The following is a 10,205-nucleotide window of genomic DNA, read 5'->3' as shown; positions in this document are numbered from 1 at the left end:
TTACAAAAATTGAAGGTTATGCATGGAAAAATTTTTATTTTTAGATTTGGCAGAGAATTGGAATATTTAGAGGTATTTCAAGTTCAATAACAGACCTGGCACCAATTATTATTACTTTTTTTTGTAATATACACTACTGAGTATAATAGTGTTTTCATTACTAATAAGTCAATGATTCCTCTAAAACTAAATTTACAAAAGATGGATCACCCTAAAGTTTTCTATTTCTGGATTACAAATAATTTTTTATGTTACTTATTGCTAGAGGGAAGTCCAGTCTCAAGGACAGTTTTAATTACTGTTACTCCCTCAAAGTGATATTATTTTTAGTTGGGAATAAAGGTCACTAAAATCTGTTCCAAAAGTTAAAAGAATACAAGTAAACAGAAAATTCAAATGATAGGTGTTGAGAGGATGTGTCTATTAACTCCTCTAATGGACATCAGAGGCTGAGCTGTACTTAAGATCGGTCTCTACTAGAGTCCAATCTGGCTCAATATACATAGGTAAATACTTGCTTCCATATTTGACCATCATTGGCCATGATGTACTTCATTTTTTTTTATTCATATCTCAGAGTTTATATTGGTATAAATATTGACAAATCAAGATGGGAATCTAACCCTGCACTAGGGACCCTCACCCCAATATGTTTAGCGATCACATCCTATACAACTAAATTTATTATTTTATATCTCAGAAATTAGTGCTGCCATTTGGTGGTAACTAGAAAATATGTGCTGCTTTCTATTACTTCATCTTGCAGTTAGTTAAAAAAACGAATTGATGAGTCAGAACTTTTATATTAATCAGGAAAATATGAACTACTCCCTGGGGCCTGTTTCATAATGAAAGCTAATAGTATTAGTTGATAGTTCAAGTGTAGAAACTAGTGTGCTAATAATACTAATACTTATTTTTTTCATGATAGGGATGACTATTAGTGATATTACAGGAATTAAAAAATACTAAAGAACAAGTTACTATTGTAAAATTCAGTGTAATTGAGTTAAGATAAATCTACAAGACTAATAGTATAAGTTTGTACTATGAAACAGGGCCCTGTAGGGAGTACAAAATATTTTAAAACAGGATGAAAACAATACCTACATGGTTATTTTATTAAGTTTTCAAAAAACCAATAAGTCAAATAACTATCCCCCCTTCATTCTGCAAAAAAAAAAAGTAAAACTGAAATTAAATAATTTCCCTTCAGTTTTAATAACAGACAATAAGACAAAATTTATTTATCCAAGGAAAATATGGATTATACGTAATGTCTTTAATTAGACTTAAATTTTCTGTGACCTTTAAAAACATCACTAATGAAGGGAATAATAATGTATAAACATAAACATGATAAAAAATCAATTTATTTTAAAATACTTCGGTTTAGTATTCAATACTAAACTAAATTTATAAAATAATAAATTATAAAAATTAAAAATAAATAAAATATAACTCCACAAAACGTAAATGAAGACAGTGGATGAAGGCATTGTGTTACAAACATATGAGTTTAAGAAAAATTGAATTTAATGATTTTTTTATTCCTAATTTAGACTGGAAAACTCAATTTTTAATTTTAACTTTTAAAAAAAATATCCTTGTGAACAAAAAATATCTGTTTTTATTTTATTTTTTAAATTTTCACCTAACACCTTCATCTACTTATATCTTCAATTTAATTAACAATTTTGAGCTAGTTTACATTTAGATGAGAAAAGATATGAATCATCAGTCATGTAAATTATTAACATTCACAATTTTGAAACTTCTTTTTATCACATGTGACATTTATTTAATGTTAGAAAGGAAGTCGAAACAATTCATAAATTAATTTTAAAATTTAAATAAAATGAAATAAATAAGGGTGACAAACAATAAAATATTGTTTATTTTGTCAGTCTTATAAATACTAACAAATTTCTAAAATTGAGCACATTTTAAATCATATCTAGATATACATATATTGCACTATTTTTTTTAAAAATGATTTTCAATAATAATATAAAATTTAAACAAATAAAATACTCTTGCTATGGCTGCCTATGATTACCATAAAATTTCATTTAATGTTTCATAGAAACAAACACAATATTAATATTAATTATAAAACTTCTTAAAACAATGATATACAGAAACAAAACTATTGAGGAGTGTTAGAGACTAATTTAACTTTTAAACATAATACAAAGTAAAATGGAAAATAGTTGAACTTCCTTAAATGAAAAAGGAATATTTATTTATTTTTATAGCTGCACAAATAAATATGATTAGAAGGAAGCTAGGTACACAGAAGTTTAAACAGTAACTACTGATGAACAAAACTCAACACTTTGGCACTATATACCCAAAAAGGCATTAGAAGTATATTTGTCCCAAAATATCACAATATTTTTGTTAATAAATGATATGCATATACATATTATTCATACATGTCTTTATTTAATATGTACAATTTTAAAATTATAAATAAATGTCTTTGATTATTTTTCTTCCTAAAAAAATATATATCACCCTGATAATTGAAATGTACTTGTATTATAAGTTGAACTGAAATGAACTGCTAAAAAAAAATGAATCACTACAATATTTCTTTTCTATCTTCTTTAATTTTGACTAACTTTTTTTTTAATGCAACTTTTATGTTTATAGTATAGTAGTTTGACAAGTTCCTTTTTTAGTATGGGGGGAAACAAAAAAAAATAAAAAAATAGATTTGACATGCTCTTTGCCTTAAATTAAATATTACCAAGAAGATAACAAGATATATTTTTTCTTTGACATTTGATACGATAATATCATTTACTGGTCTTATTGGAGTATTATTTTTTCATACATAAATTAACCTTTATTGAGGCTATAATGGCCTGGCACTTCAATTTCCTTTTTACATTTTACCTTTGGTTATTTTTTTCTTTCATTATTTTTTATCTTTAATAGTTTCTTTATATATAAGTATATATTTTTTCCAAACTAGTTGTCAGCCTAAAACAAGCCACATAAATTGGACCGATATAAATTGATGTGCATTAAAGAATTCTAAACTATGTATTTCATTTTGAGTATCCTTTTACCTATTCTAGTACATTGCAACTAAGGTCGACTATTTTTAAAATAATAAATTATACTTTTTTAAATCTAACAAGAAAAAAATTTATTTAAATAAAATAAGAGAGGTAACACTTCTGTTTCTAGAAATTACTTTAAATATTTACAAATGTTTATTACGTGTAAGTAATTGAAACATTATTAATTACTAAAACCAGAAAAATCACAGGGGTTTTAAAATCGAAAATGGAAATGAAATGTCAATAACAAATTTTGAATTCAAAAGGTGAGCCAAATAAAAATTTTATAATTACTTTTACATTTAGATTTTTCAATTACATTCTTAATCACCTAATAATATTATCGCTATTGGACATTAATTAACTAATATTACAAAGTCGAAGTTTTATTTGAAAGTATTTATTGCACAATAATAATACATGGACATATTACATACCAATCTAAAGTTTTTCTTTGTTAAATCTGACCTTGAGAAATAAGTAGATCTGCTAGAAGTAATGAAGAGAAATCATGAAACAACTATTAACATAAAACCTAATATTATTAGCAAGCTATTAAAATTTATAATCAACTATCACTCTAAAACAAATAAAAACTCAAATATCTTGATGAGAGGCAAGAATTTATTCAAATTATCGTTGTATGTCGACTTCTTATACTCCTACTCAAAACAATTTTTTACTTTTAAAATTTTTTTAATATTACAAAACATTTAAACTAACCACCCAAAATTTCATTAAAAACAGTATAACAGCTTGAGGAAAAGGAGAGATCCTTAGAAATAGGAGACGATGAAAGGATATTTTGGTTCCATATTCATTTGCACAACTAGCACCTATTGAAATCAATTCAACTGTTTACTGTTTACCAGGAAACGTACAATAATCAGGTGAGATCTCAAAACATTTATTTTAACCGATTAACACTCCACCTGCTTTACAAAGGCAGATGAGGATATCGAACTATAAATCTATTTGGTAAAAAAATTAATACAGTGCCTTTAGTCTCATAAAAAGATGTATATCACATTACATTATTTTAATATAATTTTACGAGGATTAAAATAAAACTGATGTAATAAATACAGTAGAACCTTGATGTAACAAACTAGCATATAAAAAATTCCATATCATAATCAATTTTTTGAAGTCACCTTGAACTAGCCATTAAATTAAATAAACAATATACCACTATAGAAAAAATAGAACTTGTAAGCAGTGTGCATTAACATTAAGTGTTGAGGCAACACAGCGCATTAATTAAGGTTATATAAATAATTTTATAGGTAATTTCAGTGAGTAACAAATGTTGGTACAGTAATTAACAATATGTAGTAAATTTATGTTACTTTATATTTATTATTATTTAGCATATGATAAATATTAATTGTTTTAACGAGGTTGCATTCAACACAATTCATCAATGCAATAAACCCTTGGTCCCCAACAACTTTTTGGCAGTAAAACCTTTTTTTTTTTTAGAAGTAGGAAAATAAAGAAGCCTCCTCCCCCCCTTACATTATCATTTGAGATACAAATAAAATGATCCATCTTTTCAGCAAAAGCTAAGAAGCGCTACGAAACCTACATAATGCTTGTGCAAAATTTGAAAAAAATCTGAGATGTAAGGTTCAAAACTGGGTTGTGTACCAGTCCAATAGACAGTAGAGGTCAATAATTAAAAGCGTAAACTTCCACATACAGAATTTCCAGCCAACCAAAACCTCAACAGGACAATTTTTTTCAAACAGTTGAGATTTGTTATTGTGAGGTTCTACTGTAATAACAATCTATTAACACTACCAATAAGAAAAATATGACAATTAATATACATAAATATATGGAAAACAAAAAAAAGGAAATGTGTGTAATATTATTTTCCAATTTATTATAAAATTTGGCACTGATCACTACATTAATATCATGTACATTTATTAATACAGATAATAAACTAGGAGAATAGACAGATCTTTGTCTTAGTATATTCAGTACTACAACAAAGATTTAATTATTGTTTGATTTAATTATACTAACAGCACTTGTGCTACTTTCTTTTTCAAAAAGATGTTCCTAATTCATGGTAACAATTATATATAAAATTGTAAAGAACATTTGCGAATATATGTATACTACTCATTAAATATGTTGTACAAATATCAAACTCAAAAATATTGATTTAGTGTTACACAGTTAAAAAAACATATTTATTATAAATCTTTTAAAAATAAAAATCTCTCTCTCTCTCTCCTACAGCCCTATTTACAAACAGTTCATGATACAACTATCGGTGGGAACACTGGTTTCTTTGGTGATACTAGGTTGAAAAATATTAGATACATGTCCAAGAGTTGTTGCCAATGCAAAAAATGGTATATAAGAGTTCTGTGGGAGGCTAAAAACAAATATAAACTTGATTCCTTCCTAAAAAATAATTTAACCCACTTTGGTAGATAAGTTGAATTATTCCAATACTGTGGCTCTTATGATGACATAGAGAAGTAACAATATACAAATCAATTTGTTTTCAGGCGTAGAATAACAAAAAAATATAATTAATTATATTAAATTAGTTTACATTAGTAGAAAATCACAAAAATCAAAAGTTCACTAGTAAAATAGGCAAACAAAATTGTTTTCAAGAAAAAGTAAGTCAGATTCATTTTTAGCACGCTCAAAAACCATTAAATACAATGAAAATATAAATAACATATGATATGGGTACACTTTTGAAGTAATTTGGACCGACTGATGTTGTGAAGTGGGCTAAATAAAATATTTTAATGGTTTTAGAGGGCACTAAAACTAAAAACCCTAACCATGTAAACTAAATGAAATGGTACAAACCAGACCTTCCTAAATAAATTAGAACCGGGGATATAAAATAAAACTTTTGAGAAGCTTTTCTTTATTTGAAATTACTTTTTCTACCTTATAAAGGCATAAAATCTAAAAGATATTGGTAGGAGTGGAAATTCACCAATAGTTGAAGTAACAATAGATTTGGATAAAATTGCAAAGAGTTATGAATTATTTTTGAGAACATGGTGGAATCGGAAAAAAAAAATATCCTAAAATAATTAGCTCCAAAAATTTCTAATTTTTAATTTATATGCAAATTCGTATTAAAGGTTTCAAATTTTGTTAAAAACGTATGTTATTTGATTTCCCCCTCAAAATATTCTTTTGATTTTTGTAATTTTTAATACATTTAACACAATCAAGAATGTTTAGTTGTTATCTTATGTTAGATGAAAATACAAATCAATTAGTACATAATAACCATTAAATACATGCATAGCCAAGCCAGAATACTATTATATAAAAAAATAATTTCCAAAATTATATAGCTTTTTTTTCTCAACAAGAACACTTGGACATATGTCTAATATTTTTCAAGCTAGTATTACCAACAAAAATTTCACTGAAACCAGCATTCCAACACCAGTAGCCTCCTTTTGTAAGCTTGAAACTTTTAATCATGCTTTTTGAGTACTGATATTGTCATATTTAATGGTGTCATTAAACTTCATTCTCATTACACATGAATTTCATTTGGTTTGATACTATAAAGAAGGAAATGAAAGAAAACAAATGAAGGATACTTAGCATTAGACCAGGTACAGCTGTTTACTGAATCCAAAGTTGTCATAATTTCTTCCCTGAAAAATATCATGTTTTTAAAAATTACTTATATTTATAAGAAAATAAATGAAAAAGATAAGAATCTTTGAATAATACAGATCTTAAATTTATGTTACACTGAGGCTCAGAAAGGCAAATCTTTGTTTTGGGACTGAATCAGAATGACTACATGTGAGAGCAACAATGTTCATGTCGTAGTCCAAGTCTTTCTAATTCTAGGACAGTAAACTTTTGTGTTAATTTCATATTAATTTAATTTTAAATTGAGCAAATTGGAGACTAACATATTTTCTAATCAACAATTACATCAATGATAGAAGAATAAAATAAAATTTTAGACTTTCAGGATAATCAATAAATTTTAAAATTTGAGCCTTAACATTGGATTGAAATAAAAATTTCATTATATTGTTCAGTTATTCATGTCTACCTCAACCCCCCATCCACCCATGAGTGACTATCCAGACAATCTCAAAACCATTGTACTCTATCTTCTAATACTATCTATCCTGTCAACTATTGACCTTCTCTAATAGATAAATTGGAATGATGACACTATATATATAAATATCCAAAAGGTGAAAGGAATATGTTCTGAATCCTTCCATCAATTGATGAAAAGGTAATTGAAGAGGAGCCCATGTTCTCTTACCTTGGAAACATCAAGACTGACTAGAAAAACACAGATGAAGACATAAATAATTATACAGGGAAAGAAAATGTTTTTTTTTATAATTAGAATATTAATATTAATGAGGAAAAATGTATAATAGGTCAGTTCCAAGAAACACTTTTGTGAGGAGCATGCACAGTTTGTGAAGTATCAGAAGAGGTCTTTGGAACAGACCAATTGTCACCCTCAGTAATCCGTTTACCAATTCTCTCAGATTTGAAGTATGATAACTTGAGATATTGAAAAATACGCTAAAACAAGCTCTTCTATATTGGACAGATTGTAAGATATAAAATGATATAAGCAACTTAAAATGAAATATATTACAATTAACTGGATTATCTATTTTATTCTGATTGGAATCAAGCAATTATTTTTAAGCTGTGACACCTGCTAAGTGTGAAAAAATTAACAGTACAATTTTCAAACTATCATATTTGCAGAATATAGGTTGAGGTTTTTTAAAAAATATTTAGCTATAAAATGTGAGTTTTACCTATATTCGGATTCGATCTAGGAAAGGGGTATCTTTTAAATCACTTAATAGTTTATTTTATTTTCTACTTTCTAGTGGTAGGATACGAAAACAGTTTATATTAAGAATAAATGATAACTATTCCTTTGTTATAACACATTATGGGAAAAGAAAATACAATAAAAGAATTTTCCGAGTTGGGGTCTGGGATGATACTCATGAATAAGGAAAACGATATGTTTAAATGGAGAGTTGAGAACACAAATGAAGGTTGTATGGAATAAAAAGTGAAGAGTAGCTAACGTAAATGCTACTTAGCATGAAGCATCAAGAATACTAATCCCATTAGGTAAGTTTAAGCAGGTATCTTCTAATTTCAAATTAATATTTCTATAAAATCATGATGCTATTAATCTAGGTAGGACCTAATTTAAACACACGATTCTTTAATTTTGAGATATGTATATTAAATTTGAAAATCTAAACACTATGCTAATTTTTTTAAATGATATACATTTTTCTGGATTTATGACAGCTTAAGTGGTGATACGTTTGCTTAAAAATATTATAATAGCTGATTGCATAAAATATCTATTTGATAAGAAGTTGGTACAAAGAAAAAATAGGAAATTGACGTACCAATTTGAAATCCTTTAGGTACAATAAGAAATTTTCCTATATCAACACAGAATATAAACAATACATAGTATTGTCAGAGGTAAAGTTTGTAGTTAAAACGCCAGTTTTCATAATGAACAGTCTGGAAAAAACTACTTCTTCCTTTAATGTCCCAATTCTTTTTGACCTACAAAATAAAGGGACAATATATTAGATCTAAAAACTGCATTAAGCCAACAACTGTTATTAAATTTGTACCAAATCTAAGTTAATATAGATGAGCAGAATGGTCTTTTTTCAGAAAACATTATTTTGAAATTTGATGATAAAATAAACCTTTTCTATGAATAACAAGCCAAATTCTGCAGTTTCACCCGCATAAAATTGTATCTATTCATGCCTGTATTATATGCATGATCAAATGACCCAATACATCTGATTAATTGTAGAACATACAAAATTTATGAGAAAAAATTATACATTGTAACTTTCCAACCACTGGTCTGATTTAGACAATTTTTGTTTTGTGTAATGTAGAGAATTAAATTAGAAGAATGGAATATGGTCCGGGTGCGGTTAAAAAAAACTCAAATAGTAGAATTATACTATTTTATTGAGCCAACGTTTCGCCCCACGTTGCAGGGCTTCGTCAGGGCTAAAAAAGATACAAACACATAGTTACAAAAGGAAAAAAGAGAAAAAACAAAACAAAAACATAAGTGTAAAATAACAGGGGTATAAAATGTAAAAAAGTAAGATATAATAAGAAAAATTAAAGGTAATAAAGGTAACCTTTAATTTTTCTTATATATCTTACTTTTTTACATTTTATACCCCTGTTATTTTACACTTATGTTTTTTTTTTCTTTTTCCTTTTGTAACTATGTGTTTGTATCTTTTTTAGCCCTGACGAAGCCCTGCAACGTGGGGCGAAACGTTGGCTCAATAAAATAGTATAATATTTGAGTTTTTTTTAACCGCACCCGGACCATATTCCATTCATCTTTCACGGTCAATCAACAATCTTCCAGAATAAAATTAGCTTTTAAAATTATCACGTTTTAACAAACTTTTCATGAAAGTGTAAATATGTAGAGAGAGAAATGCTTTATTCATCCATGCTGCCCAAATACATCGGTTTGCTACATTACACAGCATACTAATCAATCTGTGATCGGACATATATAAATTACATATATTTACATGATATAATAAAAAAGAAAGGAAACAGTTTTTTCCCCCCCACAGTTTCCTTTTACAATCAATTCCAGTCTACACACTAAATAAAAATATTTCAATTCACTTCTTCCATTTCACAATTTTTATTTCATTTGATCAACAAATTCACTCTCCCGAATTCTCCCTCTCAGATCGTCTCCAGTGACCCGTTAAACAAATTCACAATTAGACAGCAATGTGAGATCAAACCAGAGAAATAATAGTCACAGCAGTAGATCAGTTTACAGTAAAACAAACAAACAAATACATTTTACCAAAACCAAACTAATACATAGATTTGAAGGAAAATATAATGAAAAGTTGGTTAAAAGAAATACTTGATTGGATAAATAAGTTTTAAAAAAATAAATAAAAATAATAATAAAATAATTTTATGAATAAATAAGTTAAAACACACAAATCAACAGGTTCACATACTAAAATAAATACGTACTAAATATATGTACCACGAACATCCACTCATCATAAGAATTCAATCTTTTCT

General features: G+C 27.0%; 1 protein-coding gene across 7 annotated transcripts in view; it reads right to left on the bottom strand.

The window, feature by feature from the left end:
* Nucleotides 1–1,467: 1,467 nt before the first annotated feature.
* LOC106692462 (caspase-14) overlaps nucleotides 1,468–10,205 on the bottom strand; it is a 106,009-nt gene continuing 97,271 nt past the window's right edge. For 4 of the 7 annotated variants that reach the window (XR_001344969.3, XR_010843866.1, XR_001344968.2 and 1 more), the window contains 2 exons: nucleotides 8,504–8,669; nucleotides 1,468–6,733 (listed from right to left, as the gene is read on the bottom strand). Coding sequence is in view for 2 of the 7 variants with exons in the window: in XM_014438419.2 (XP_014293905.1) it covers nucleotides 6,683–6,733 (51 nt within the window). In the remaining 5 variants the exon portion in view is untranslated. The remainder of the gene's footprint in view (nucleotides 6,734–8,503; nucleotides 8,670–10,205) is intronic. The other 3 variants (XR_001344967.2, XM_014438419.2, XM_014438417.2) reach the window with 3 other exon arrangements.

This window comes from Halyomorpha halys, unplaced genomic scaffold (genome assembly GCF_000696795.3).
Source record: "Halyomorpha halys isolate HHAL.00 unplaced genomic scaffold, Hhal_1.1 Scaffold58.1, whole genome shotgun sequence".
In the NCBI taxonomy this organism is placed as follows: domain Eukaryota; kingdom Metazoa; phylum Arthropoda; class Insecta; order Hemiptera; family Pentatomidae; genus Halyomorpha; species Halyomorpha halys.
This window is presented reverse-complemented; position numbering and strand designations above follow the sequence as displayed.